The following is a 14,723-nucleotide window of genomic DNA, read 5'->3' on the forward strand; positions in this document are numbered from 1 at the left end:
GGGGCTTCTGTATAGATTTAGATTAATCTTTCCATCTACCCAATGGGACTCAGTGCTCAGTCTAGAAGATACCATCAGAGATGCTTAGTTTTGCAGTTCTCCAACTATGGCTTTGTGTCTCCAGAAGTAACATGCTTGTTTAAAATATTTTTTCTGTTAATAAATAAATAATAGAGGTGAGCAATCATAGAATACCAGGGTTGGAAGGGACTTCAGGAGGATTCATCTAGTCCAACCCCCTGTTCAAAGCAGGACCAATCCCCAGACAGATTTTTGTCCAAGATCCCTAAATGGCCCCCTCAAGGATTGAACTCACATTCTTCGGTTTAGCAGGCCAATGTTCAAACCACTGAGCTTCCCCTCCCCAATAACAATTTTAACAAAAACAAACCTGATTTTAAAAAACTTGAATGTTTAACTAAATTCAAAAATTCATATGCTTGTTTTGTTAAAATATTATATGTTTGCTGTTGAAGAGAAAAATCCAGAATACATAACATTGTTGTTTTAGTTAAATAAAACAATTTAAATGTCTGTCCAGTGATGTTCTCCTCCTAATACAGCAAGGCAAGAAAATCCTCCAAATATTAATGATTAACCTGTTGAATAGGAGATGGTTCACCTCCAAATGACTTCATACATATCTGCTTCAATTACCTTTGGTAAATGAAATAACCAAACAATCATTTTCTGATATAGCTGTAAAACTAAACTGAAAAGTTTTCAAAATAAATCCCTTTAAAAAATGTATTGTGTATACCTTCTAAAAATGAAACCTACATCTCTGAGTTGTGACGAATATGTATTAAGATTATAACAACCAACAAGAATGCACTTTTATGTAGAAATCTATGATTAAATCAAGTCTTCCTGACTAGTGATTTAAATCAAATCCATCCGGCCCAAAATCAAAAAAGAATAGTTACAGTAAATCTAGATGTAAAAAGGAAGAAGAGCTCTTGCAAAAAGCTAGATGGAATAGGGTCAAGAAAGACATCTAGTAAGTTTAATAAATCATAATAAAAGATATCAGAAACTGGAACAAAGGAATAAAATAAAATTCAAATAAAAAAGTGAGCAGCAGTAAAAGCTATCACCCTATGATCATTCAATAGATCTCCCGGGCCTGCTAACCTTCTTCTGAGAAAGAGTGGCAAAATCTTCTGGGGGGCAGGGGGAGGGGGGAGAACAGTAGGAACAGCTAGAGGGTGAGGAGGAACAAAGTATCATATCAACAAGGAATCAGATTATATAGAAATTTGTCTAGAGCTGTTCATACACACAAATACTGCTTTGCAGACGTTAATTTGAGGACATACGAATCACCGGACTGGATCTGACCAGTGATCCATCTAGCCCAGTACCCTGCCTCGGACAGTGGCCAATACCAGCTATTTCAGATAATGTGCAATAACCCCTGCAGTAGGCAGAGGAGCTAACGTGTTCCCAGGAAAAAAAAGTTTCCTTCTAATCCCCTGTAACAATAGGGTGGTCTGCCCTTATATGGGGTTGGGGGCAGCCAGTCCTCTTCAATACTCAGATCCAGCTGAGAAGGATCAGGGGATTCATATAAGAGGCTCAAAAAGCCCAGCTAAGGAGAGCTGTGGGAAGCAGCCCAGATCCTGTGTGGCTGACCCTGAAGCAGGAGAGAAACGCACAAAAGGAAAAGCTTCTGGGACCCTGTAGCCTGCTTTCATCAGGGGAATAACCTTTTGTTACTTTACAAGCTTTATACAGTGGAACCCCAACTATCCAATCTATTTGGGACAGGGGCCAGATCAGATGATCAAAAATCTGGCTAAACGGGAGAATGACCAACCTGAGCCCTACCACCTGGTTCAGTTAATACGGAGAGCCAGATAATGAATGCTTGGATAAATGGGGTTCTACTGCAATTGAAGAAGAAAACTGTGCTCTGAAAGCTTGGACAGACTTGTGGGGGTAGCTTTAGTCTTTCGTGGGCTGGGAAGATAGGTCAGCAGCCTACAGCTCCAGTAGAGATTGGCCAATATCCTGAACCATGAGGGCTCATAACCCTTCTAGATATCCTTTATTATCTATATACCAGCAGAAGATGAGGATAACCCTCTAAATCATTAAACAAAAAGTAAGACGAGCTCCATTCAAATCTTCTCAGAACTTACAGATCCACAGCTAACAAGCTCTTAACTGAGTCATTAACCCTGCAGTTTACTTCGCAGTGCTAGAAACAGCAGTACTATTAAAGTTAGTCTAATAACGCAGGCAACTAGTACAAAGATGAAAAGAAGATCATGACAAAACAAGCCACATTTAAAACCATAGAACTAGTAACCCTTAAGATGCTGGAGACTAGCTATATGCTGCAAAGGTGATTTACAGCAAAAATAGATAAACTAAATCAAACTGTGATCAAAAGCAGGAAACATGGCATGTAAGCTTATCAATAGGACAATGTCTCACAATTAAAAGATCCGCAATACAGAGCATAATTTACAAGAAAAAAGGCTACTTGCTCCCCCTATAGCTGGCTTGACTGAGAAAAAAGCTGCCCCCCAAAACCAATCACTTAAAATTATTGAGTGAATCACCATGAGTTCATCCACCCAAAACACAAGGAAGGTCTAAAAGCTAGAAGGGAGGGATAGCCCGCTACTATCCAGGTTTGCAAAACAGACAGAGACCTACCACCTCATCCAAAACCTAACCCCAAAATCTTTCCAGCTAGGTTTTTGATTGCATGGTATTCTTTGCTTTGTGCTTCACCTTGCCAGGAAGCAAAACACAAGGCAAGAATGCTTCCGCAACTGCCTGTCTTAGAAGAGCTTGGACTAAAAACCCCCACAAACACCAATTATTTGTCAGGAGAGTGTAAATAACCTGTACGTCACAGACTGCTCTTACCTGTATGTCAGTGTCCTTCACAGGCTCAAGGGGTTCAAATGTAGTGACTGCACTAAGACTCTCCAGCCGCTGAGAGATATGGGATATGTCAAGCCCTTTGGACCCAAGAAGAACAGATCTGTATAGGGGAAGAAGAGAAAATTGGTATTAAACAGATAAAGATACTTTTAATATCTCTGGGAAAAACATCTGGAGTTCAAATATTTAGATCAGTGGACGTAGAGAGAAAGAAGTTTCTCTCTTGTTACATCAAACCCTGGACATACATACCTGTAAAGCTGTAACATCCAGTATTATCAGCCCTGAAAAGATGTGAAAAGAATCTCCCTTGTTAAATTAATGCTATTCTCATTGCCTATTGCAGGAGGGGACAGCTGTCAAATCGTTCCATTTGTAAAAATTCTAAAGCACCTTGGTAAGTTAGTGCCATTTCCAGAACAGAATACTGCACTCTGATTTAAATGGTGGCTCTGCAGAAGAATACATTGGTCACTCAAAGTTCCAGCATTTTCTTCTATCCAGCCTTTGAGTGGAAAATAATTACTTACCAGTAATTCTGTCTGCCCTGATCATCTCTTGCCCTCTTCGCTTGCCCACATCTTTCCAAATTCCCTTACACTATACTGCATGCCTCCTCCTCAGTAGAAAGCGAAGGGCAAAGAGAATCAACCACCTCAGCAAACCACAACCTGATCCACCCTTTCCCTCCCCCTTCCTTCTAGAGCTGCCTATGCAATTTGCCTCTAAAATAACATGAGCAATGGATTCATACATTGGGCAGGACAGCAAGGATGTGGAATGTGGGAAAGAGGAGGGGATAAGGACAAAGAGTTTTAAACCAGGAACTTGGGGAAATGGTTGAGACATGCTCATGTAATCTCCAAGCCTCATTCTAATATTGACCAGGAGGAAAAAATTGAGAGAGAAAGTGTACAGCAATGGAGAAAGGAACACTAGTGGGTAGGAGAATGGGCATTAAGACGAAATAACAGTGCCAGTACCAATGAAGCTAACAGTCAGGTAGGTAATACTGGCAGTAGAATGACTGTACCTCAGGTGAGGAATCTGGGCAAAGCCAAGCAGAAACAACTAAGATGTTTGTATACCAATGCAAGGAGTCTGGGTAACAAAACAGAGGAACTAAAATACTGGAGCAGGAAGTGAAATCAGATATTCTAGGGATAACAGAAAAAATGGTGGAATAGTAGTCAAACCAACCTAATAGCTTTCTTTGACAGGGTAACAAGCCTTGTGGAAAGGGGGGGGGGGGCGATAGATGTGGTATATCTTGACTTTATTAAGGCTTTTGATATTGTCTTGCATGACTTTCTCATAAACAAACTGGGGAAATACAACCTAGATGAAGCTACTATAAGGTGGGTGCATAACTGTTTGGAAACCTGTTATCAGTGATTCACAGTCAAGCTGGAAGAGCATAACGAGTGGGGTCTCGCAGGGATCGGATCTGGGTCCAGTTCTGTTCAATATCTTCATCAATGATTTAGATAATGGCATAGAGAGTACACTGATAAACTTTGCAGACAACGCCAAGCAGGGAGGAGTTGCAAGCGCTTTGGAGGATAGGATTAAAATTCAAAATGATCTGGACAAACTGGAGGAATGGTCTGAAGTAAATAGGATGAAATTCAATAAGGACAAATGCAAAGTACTCTGCTTAGAAAGAAACAATCATTTGCACACAAACAAAATGGGAAATGACTGCCTAGGAAGGAGTACTGCAGACAGAAATCTGGGAATCATAGTGGATCATCAGCTAAATAGGAGTCAACAGTGTAACACTGTTGCAAAAAAGCAAACATATTCTAGGATGTATTAGCAGGAGTATTGTAAGCAAGACACAAGAAGTAATTCTTCCGTTCTACTCGGGCTAATTAGGCCTCAGCTGGAGTACTGTGTCCAGTTCTGGGCGCCACATTTCAAGAAAGATGTGGAAAAATTGGAGAAAGTCCAGAGAAAAGCAACAAAAATCATTAAAGATCTAGAAAACACAATCTATGAGTAGAGCCCTACCACATTCAAGAGCCATTCTAGTCAATTTCATGGCCCTAGGATTTGAAACATTGGTAAATTTCATGGTTTCAGAAGTTTAAATCTCTAATTTCACAGTGTTGTAACTATGGGGGTCCCAACTCAAAAGAGGGTTGTGGGAGAAGGCGGTGGGGGTCACAAGCCAGTTGTAGGGGAGTCACGGGATTAACACCTTGACTTCTGTGCTGCCTTCAGAGGTGGGCTGCGAGTCCCAGACAGGCTCGGGAGAGACAGGACTTGCTCTTCCCCTGCATGGCTGCTCTCGGGAGCAGGAGGGGAGTAGGGGTTGGTGGGAATCAGATCCACCTCTTGATGCTCCCCCTGCTGGTCTCTGAAGGCAGCACAGAAGTCTTGTCACTCCCCAGCCTGGCTGGGGCTTGCAGTTAGAAGCCAGAGGCTGGGACACTCCCAGCAGCACGAGGGAGATCAGATTTCACAGGGAAGGGCTTATTTCACGTTTCATTGTTTAACGCCCTGAAATATAGGTAGGGCCCTACCTATGAGGGAAGATTGAAAAATATTGGGTTTGTTTAGTCAGGAGAAGAGAAGGCAGAGGGGACATGATACCAGTTTTTGAGTACATAAAAGGTTGTTACAAGGAGAAGGGAGAAAATTTGTTCTCCTTAACCTCTGAGAGTAGGACAAGAAGCAACAGGCTTAAATTGCAGCAAGGGAAGTTCAGATTGAACATTAGGAAAATCTTCCTGTCAGGGTGGTTAAGCACTGGAATAAATTGCCTAGGCAGGTTGTGGAAACTCCATCATTGGAGATTTATAAGAGCAGCTTACACAAACACTCGTCAGGGATGGTCTAGATCAGCAGTTCTCAAACTGTGGGTCGGGATCCCATTTGAATAGGGTCGCCAGGGCCGGCTTAGATTTGCTGGGGCCTAGGGCCAAAGCCTGAGCCCCACTGTCCAGGGCCAAAACCAAAGTCTGAGGGCTTCAGCCCTGGGTGGCAGGACTCAGGTTGCAGGCTCCTGTCTGGGGCTGAAGCCTCAGCTTTGGCCTCCTGCCCAAAGTGGTAGGGCTCGGGCTTTGGCCCCCCAACACAGGCAGTGGGGCTTGGGTGGACTCAAGCTTCAGTTCCCTCTCCTGGGGTTATGAAGTATTTTTTGTTGTCAGAAGGGGGTCGCAGTGCAATGGAGTTTGAAAACCCCTGGTCTAGATAATTCTTAATCCTGCCGTGAGTGCCGGGGACTGGACTAGATGACCTCTCGAGGTCTCTTCCAGTCCTATGATTTTAGGAACCAAATTACAAGTTGTTTTACCCCACTGTATGTCACATCTCTTTCTCAATCCTTGGGTGGAGCCTATCATGCCACAATGACATGCCAAGTGGCATAAAGGAAGTGACCTCATTCTCCTACTGAAGGTTCGACGATACTTATGCCAAACAAAGCCATAGGCAAGGAAAGGAAATCTCACCGGCTGAGCAGGGTGAAAGTGTTGGAATAAGCCATGTGGCTGCTCCACATTTCTCCTCAATCAAGGCTTCAGCCCACTCCATCCAAGATGCAGACATTCACCCTTCACTCTGACCACTAATCTAACCAGGTAACCATTCGACTTTGAGGCATGGCTCTTTAACAGAGTCTCTTGACCATCAGAAAAGGCACAACTTAAAATAGACTGTCTGCGAGTCATGAAAAAACAAGGCTGTAGCCTAATGGAGATCCTTTGTCCTTTCTAAAGGAAAGTTCAGAACCCCCCACTTTCCAGAACACATTTCTGCCGGAGAACATCAGTGTAGAAACATGGAATGCAAGAACAGAGAGTTCTTAACATGAATGGAGGCTTCTCTTAAGTAGACTAGGAAAAATTCTATCAGCTGGCAACTAAGGACAGCCAAAACTCAAAGTAATTCCTTACTTCCCAGTGCACAAGTTGCTGATCTGACTTACACTTAAAAATCTGACATCCACTCACAGATCTTGACATCTAACCTGAGGTGAACAATACCCCCAGCCTCCCACCTGAGTTTTACTGCTTCTGAGTTACTGCCTTAGTGGCACTAGAAATTAAATTATTTGCCCATCCAGCTGACAGTGTTAAATTTCTCCTCCAGCTCCACTCAGCTGTTTACCCCCAGATTCCACGTTAGGAAGAGTGCAAATGGCTAACTGCACATGCACTCTCACCAGACTGCATTTGAAGGCACAGCTACAGACTGTACTATCTGTAAGGGAACTGAGACCAGGTTTCATTTTCAATCTGAAGCCAGAGGTGCCAGTCAGACAACCTATTTGTCTTCTGATAGGGCCCTACACGGTCATACCTAAGCACTTCACAAAAACATGAACCTGTTTATCCTCAAAATTCCCTTGTGATGCAGGGCAGTGTCATTATCCTAATTTTAAAGAGGCTCAGAGAGATCAAGTGACTTGGCCATGGTCACACAGGGAGTTGGTTGCAGAACCAGGAACAGAATCCTGATCTCCAGAGTCCCAATCCAACACTTGATCCCCAAGGCCATACTCCCTCCCTATTTTTAAATGTGCAGTTCAGAGCAGGTTGGCAGCTTGTCCTTGGCGATCACAGGTAGCCCAACACCCAGGGTGCCATGGGGTCGGGTTTTAGTTACTCGTTTAGACATCACACAAAAATTTTGAGACAAAACTGTATTCTTTTAATCAGATAGCTACATTTAAGATGCAGCATGTACCTTTGCAGAAGGCCTGGTCTGGATTTAAAGTCTGGGAAATCCTAACGCAAATTAAACATGAAGCAAGTCTTTACAAAGACACAATTATTGACCGTATTTTTGTGTGTGTCCTGATTCCTGGTAGGCAGAGACAAGAGATTTGGGGGGGACTGAGGGATATCAAGTGACATGTTATAAATGGAGGCACATAAAAGGTAAGAGACCATTGGTGAAACTCAGTCATACCTATCAAATTACCACCATCGAAAGCAGTATTTGTACAGCACAAGGAGGAGGTATGTGTAGATCTTTACAGACACAGGAGTCTCCCTAGCTTCTACCCAAAGTAGTTCACAGCTCCATTGCAAGATCTTTAAATACATTAGGTTTTCAAGAGGAATTAAATGAGCTAACAGACTGTTTCTTCAGCATTCCTAGCTCAAAACAGAGTCTCAAAAACCCAAGAACTTACGCCTTGACATCGGCGGTCTCCTGCGACGTGCGGGTCAGAGTCCGAGACCGCAGACGCTCTCCGGCCTGCTGGATCTCCTGGAGATTGCGTTCTACATGAGGAAGTTCAGAGGTGCCCTCTGTCTCAGCTGCAAGCTGTTCTGCTTGCTGGAGAAGTTCTCCAAACCCTTCAGAGTCCATGTGTAACGCCAGTTCTATACAAGACACACACAGAAACCCCTAAGGAAAGAGAGAGAGAGAGAGAGAGTGAGAGAGAGACTCGCTTGACAAAACAAGTAAAAGATCCCTCATTGATTCCAGTAACACCTGTTCTCAGGGTGCCGTAATTGGTTGTTGAGTACAGAATAACCACAGTACAGATCACCCCAAACTGCTGTAAATCTTAAGGATACTTTAAAGTGGTCTCTTAAGACAGGCAATTGCCTAGTAAAGATGAGGTTATTCGTGCAGGTTTACATACTTAGTCTAATGGAGTACCATAGCTAATTAAAATATATGGAGTTAAAAGTGAACAGAAGGTACAACTGTCCAAGTGAAGGATTTGGTATTAATTCAGTCTTGAGTTTAAACTACTTATGTTTCAACCTGCATATAATTTTCTTTTTTATTTTAACCTTTCAGGAAAACATATAAAGCCATGCATCACTAATTCCATAGATGGAAGAAATATGAACAGGCTGTTCTATCGTGAAGGGTATACAGTCTTCCCTCAGTGCATATGGGAAACTTTCATTAGTGTTAATAAAAATTACATACATACATTGAAGGTAGAATGGATCATTTGGAGGAAATGGACAGTATAAAGTGTGTCTATAACAAACCTGCTGTAACTGATGGGGTCACTAAAGCATCACATAAATCTGAATTCAGAAGTGATTTCTAAAAAGGGCTGGGAATGCAGGGATCGATGTGTGAAAGGCCTCTTCTAGTTTCAGCAAGGAAACTCATATTAACGAAAGACAAGAGTTCAAACATGTAAACTTGGGAGCCTAAAATTAGGCTCATGCATCCATTAAATTCACAGTCAAGATAATGGGAGCTGCACATGCACAGCATCTCTCTAAATTCAAGCCACTTATTTCAGTTAACTTTTAGGCACCTAAGTCTGGAAAATTTGACCTCCGCTCCTGGTAAACCTGGAAAGATAGCTCTGTTCAGGATGAGGCAAGATACCAAGACTGAAGCAGCAGAATATTTTTCTGATTCACAGATTGTTCAAAGAGTGCCCAAGGCCGAACGTAAGATAAAGGTTGCTCTAGAGAAGTACTCCGACTTCTAAAAATTGCAGCAGCTCAGAGTTCCTGAACTTTAACGTGTTTGACAAGAATTAAATATCAGAACAGCTGTTTTCAACACAAGATGAAGTAGGGACAGGCATAATAAAGGTGTAACTTGATGTAGCTCTGCAGATATCACCTATAAATGGGATTTCTTTTCCATTTAATGCAAGGGATTTATGTGTCTAACTCATTAGCAACAATAAATAGTATCCACCTAACCCTCCCATGCAACCAATAAACTTAGAAGTCTGAGAAAAAAAAAAAAAAAAAAGGAGAAAAGCAGAAGCTAATTAATGGACTTGTTTCTCCCAGCAGAGAATATGTGTCTATGAGTCTATGTGCCCACGCTTACATGAAGGCCTGATGACCCAGAACAGGAAGGATGTATTATTTTAAAACTATTTGCAATGATCAGCATTCAGTAAACAAGATTTTCTAATGTGCAGAGTGCTGATGCAAAGTGCAAAGATGACCATGCTACTTGCAGAGGATACTGAAAGTGAAACTGGACCAGTACAAACGCTGATGTGAACCAATGCTGAACATTCAGCATTAGACAACACAAAAGGTATCACTCTAATGCAGAATCAGCATCATAATAATCTTCTGGGAACTGACTAATTAGTTCTCATCTGCTTTTTTTTTCCCTTCAAATGAATCAATAACCCCCCAAAACAAGTTACAGCATCCAGACATTTCATATATCTTGACATGATCCTATAAACAACAATAATGGAACCTCCAGAGCATTCCCCACCACCACCCTGCCCCAATCCCATCATTACCCTTACTTGAAAATACTTTTGCAGCATTCCAAGTATAGCAAAAACAAAAATATTTCTGAAATTATTCTCAGCAAGGGTACATCTACACTGTAAAATAAAAAAACAAATAAAACAAAAGAACAAGGTCTGTTCTTAACCTGGTTAGCAGCTTGATTATAAGCCTATGCTGGAGCTGAATTTGATCTGCTAAACTGAGTTAAAAGCACAGCTGCCATGCCATCACTACTATTTTAACCTAAGTTTGCTAACGTGGGTTAGCTAACCTGAATTAGGAACACAAGGGTGGCGGTGGTTGTTCTTTTTTGCAGCATAGACATACAAGTGAGACAAAGGAGTGTCCTTAGAGAGGGCACTGGCAAATAAAATGGCACCATGTCTTTCACTATGACTCAATTCTCAAAGCATGGATATTGTCCTTTGCAGAGGCCAACTTTCTTTTTGCCATCTTAAAAAAAGTTCTCTAAATAGAGGTCACAAACTTCCAAGAATTATTCTCCTTACACGGAAGCCACAAATCCAGCTGATTCCTGAACTCAAACAGAGGAGAAGATAGGGGAGAAATACCCTAAACTCTCATCACCCTCAATGCACAGATCCACAAACTGGGATCCTCCCTAAACCAAATCTGAACTTTGGTGTAAGCCCTTAAAATGTACCCCCTCTCCAAATCATCTCCTTCAGCCAGGATTTTAAAATGTCCCTACACAGAAGAGAAGTTAGCGCGCTTTCTTTCTTTTTAAGTAATCGGAGGAGACAAACTATGGTCTCTGGCATTAACTGTGATCCTTTAACACAAATATGTTGCAAGAGAGTAATGAGAAGTAATTTTACTTGCTTATTTGAACAACAAACAGGCAAATGAGTCCAGTGTGAAAACAGGACTATTTTATGGAAGGAAAATGCCTACAGTTTAAACATCTCAGCATCCCCAAAAGAGACTGAACTTCTTACAAAATGTTCCCTTGAGCAGATGCATTTGTATTTCTTTTACTGTAGTTTCAGTTGTTCAACAGATATTTGATTAGCACAGTCAGATCACAATTAAGTAATTTTTACCTATAAAGGAGGGAGGAATGATCAAAGCAGCAGAAAAAAGAAAAAAAAAAAAAAAAGGGAGCATATGAGCCTTTCAACCAGGTAGGAGGGAAGTGCCAAAAACTACCTCCTGCCCTATCGTCCAGTACAACCACACAGACAACCACCTTCTGTGATGTTGAATATATCCAGTACATCCTGGCAATCACATGATTTCCATCGATCATCAGTCTAAGGTGAAATCATCATGAACTGACAAGGAAGGTAAGAAGAGAGTGAGGGAGTACACAACTAAAAGGTAACATTTTAGCTCTCAAAAATATATTTTAAAAATCCTCTGCTTAAGACATACAGAGCAACAGAAAAGAAATCCAAGAATTCAAATGGAATTGATTTTATATTTGCAAGGCATCCAGTTTCATCACTGTGGCTAAGCACCACTGATACCAGTGCTAAGAGAACTATTTAGCACTATCTGGGTAGGAGTTTGCTTAAAAGTATTATGTTCAGTGATTCAGACACATGCAGTTAATAAAAAAAAAGAATCCAAGAACATTTCATACTATTATTTTGCACAGACACCACAACACAAACTAATAGCCTGCTTCCAGACATTAGGGCTCATGTAAACATTCTCCACCCACTGCTGGCTAGCTACCAAACTGTGTGGTGATACAGGTGGCAATCAGGTTTTTTGCTGGCCAACAAACCAGACTGGATAGTTTGTACTGGATTTGTTAGATAAGATTAGCAGGCCAGTGGAAGAAAGGCAATTTCATGCCCTGCAATGCAGTATAGGACATCTTTTCAGTGTTTACTTGTGAACTGCTTCCCCTTGGCACAGATCTGTGCTCGGCTGCCAGAAGCAGCCTCTGTTAGCAGACAGTGACCAGAATAACCACACTCCCATACAGTTAAGACTGCTAATGTCAGTTTCTGAGGGAGCAGCATGTGTGGCGCTGACTGCAAGAATAGTACAGAATTTAGTTTGATCTGATTTGATCCGGTCCACTTCCCTTTTTCATTAACTGCCTAGATAAAAAGCCAGCAGCATAAGCAGGAGCTAACTTCTCAGAAAGCACTGAAACCAAAAGCATGAAGAGTCAGTGCAGTGTAAAACAGCTCCCAAACCTGCACTTTTAGCCACAGACTCAGTATCAACACCATGCAGGGTTTGTTCCATAAATTTTCAGACATGGGACCATTTCAACAAACTCTGTGAAACCAGAGATCAGTTTAGGTAAATCTGGAATAAACAGGAGTTATATTAACCACACACACTGAACTAACTGTGGTTATAATAAATCTGTGGTAATGACAACTCACTACTCATCTAGAGAATGATCAGCAAATGGCTTTTTTCCTAACAACAACATTAAAATAGTTAGACAGAACAGCAGCACAGAGAAGATAGTCTTTACACTGACAGAATTTACTGCATTCAGGAGACTGCAGTCTGGCTCTTAATGCTGCTGTTCAAGATGGGAACTGATACTACAATAAGGAGCGGAATGATGGCAGATTTTCATGTCTGGCTGGGGAAAAAGCAACAACTGACACCTAAGGGAAAGAAAATGCAGACAGAAGAAATTAAACTAACTTCTGTGAAGCCAGATCGACCATGGGCTAAAAGCCAGGATAGGCACAGCTCTTCTGGAAAACAACATCAATAGATGATGCTGCATTAAACTACTATCCCATGTCCAATAAAACTCAAATTTTAACATTTCTCTGACATTCTGAAACCAAGAATAAACTCCAAAGATTGTATTAGTTGACTGAAATTAAGGCCAAAGGAGCCCATAAGAGATGATGACTGGTTTGCTAACTCCACACATAGTATTTTCAATGATGGTTTGCTATTAAAAAATGAAGTCTCCTCAAGAAGATGGATACAGTGTCTTATGAAGAATGTTGTAATTACTGTATTCCAAATATAGCCACGCTGAATATTTTATTGAACTGGCTTTAAAAAGATTTAAAAGTTTAAATATTCAAATGTGTGAACAGTGTCTGTTATCTTTCAAATACTGAAAGGCTTATGTCATCTAATTAAATTAGCTTTGAGTAATATGGGCCAAAAAATTAAATTCCTTTATTACTGGAAAAGGTTCTTAAACAGATAAATGTAACAGATAAAGCACAAGTACCTGACTCTTGAGTTGGACATTAAAACTCAGAGTTTGAAAAACAGTCACCCAAATGGCTGACCTGCAAGAAACTTTCACTGGAGAACAGAGGACTATAAGCCACTAAAGTTCATTCTTCTATTTAAAAAAAAAAATCTAGCAAAGATATTCTTTCAAATATGATGTGAACATGAATAAATATAATGCTGCTCTAGTTCCCACAAGACAGTTTCAGCTACTGAGGCTCTGAGAGCTCAGCAATGTGAAATCGACATGTCTGGGTCAGTTTCAGGGCTTCTGCTCAGAATCCAAACAGTGGGGAAAGAGATAAAAATCAGGTCAATTTCACACTGCTGGTCCTAAAAAAGCTATCAGCAGCAGAGTTAGGAACTAGAGATAATCACATGGGGAAAGAAGATATTAAAAAAAAACCCACAAGGATGAGAATGGGGCAGAGTTGCAGAGTCATCTTTCCCTTGCAGCAGTCAGGACTCTGAAAGTACAAGTGAGGGGGTAGAAAGGACCTTCCCACCTGGACTCAGGACAGCACTTTGGCAGGAATTCTAACACCCTCTCCTCACAGCTGGAACTTCCCACTCTACCCTCTATCTTCTATGCTAGCCTCTGGATAGGAAGTGCCTGGTAAATACTTCAAGTCGGTTGGCAGGAAGGAGGGTAAAAAAACAAAACAAAAAAATAACCCCAGATTTTCAACATCTACCAGAATTTCTTGCATTACTGTTTCTACATACAAACAACCTAGAACCTGAAAGCTGCAAGCTAAAATCATGAGTGGCCTAGAGAAAGTAAATAAGGGAGTGTTATTTACTCCTCATAATACAAGAACAAGTGGCCACCAAATGAAGTTAATAGGTAGCAGGTTTAAAACGAACACAAGAAAGTATTTTTTCCATGCAACACACTGTCAACCTCTCAAACTCCTTGCCAGAGGCTGATGTGAAGGCCAGTGCTATAACAGGGTTTAAAAGGGAGCTAGATAGATTCATGGAGGATAGGTCCATCAATGGCTATTAGCCAGGATGGGCAGGAAAGGTGTCTCTAGCCTCTGTTTGCCAGAAGCTGGGATTGGGCGACAGGGGATGGATCACTTGACGATAACCTCTCTGTTCATTCCCTTTGGGGCACCTGCCATTAGCCACTGTCAGAGGACAGGATACTGGGCTTGATGGACCCCTGGTCTGACTCAGTATGGTCGTTCTTACCTGTAAAATAACCTTGTTTAGTATTTTTGATTGCCAGTCTATTTTTATGTTTTGCATATTTTGATATACAATGGGTTTTCTATGTAAATATTCATATTATGGTTTTCCCTGCTTCCTTTTGTTTTCCCTTAAGCAGACAATTTTTCCCCAGCATCTATAATTTGTTTTTGAAAGCTGAAGGAGAATCCAAAAGATCAATATGTACAAACTCCATTCTGCAGGCTT

The 14,723-nt window shown here is 41.2% G+C and overlaps 1 protein-coding gene across 5 annotated transcripts in view; it reads right to left on the minus strand.

Annotated features, from left to right (window-relative positions):
• The window catches only part of NUP93 (nucleoporin 93), a 131,098-nt gene that overhangs the window by 111,005 nt on the left and 5,370 nt on the right, over positions 1 to 14,723 (minus strand). For 4 of the 5 annotated variants that reach the window (XM_030581329.1, XM_030581330.1, XM_030581332.1 and 1 more), the window contains 2 exons: positions 8,048 to 8,265; positions 2,884 to 3,001 (listed from right to left, as the gene is read on the minus strand). In XM_030581329.1, coding sequence (XP_030437189.1) covers positions 2,884 to 3,001; positions 8,048 to 8,226 — 297 coding nt within the window. In that variant the 5' untranslated portion in view covers positions 8,227 to 8,265. Of the gene's footprint in view, positions 1 to 2,883; positions 3,002 to 8,047; positions 8,266 to 11,273; positions 11,294 to 14,723 lie in introns of those variants that run through there. The other variant, XM_030581333.1, reaches the window with a different exon arrangement.

Source organism: Gopherus evgoodei, chromosome 12 (assembly GCF_007399415.2).
Source record: "Gopherus evgoodei ecotype Sinaloan lineage chromosome 12, rGopEvg1_v1.p, whole genome shotgun sequence".
Taxonomy (NCBI): Eukaryota; Metazoa; Chordata; order Testudines; family Testudinidae; genus Gopherus; species Gopherus evgoodei.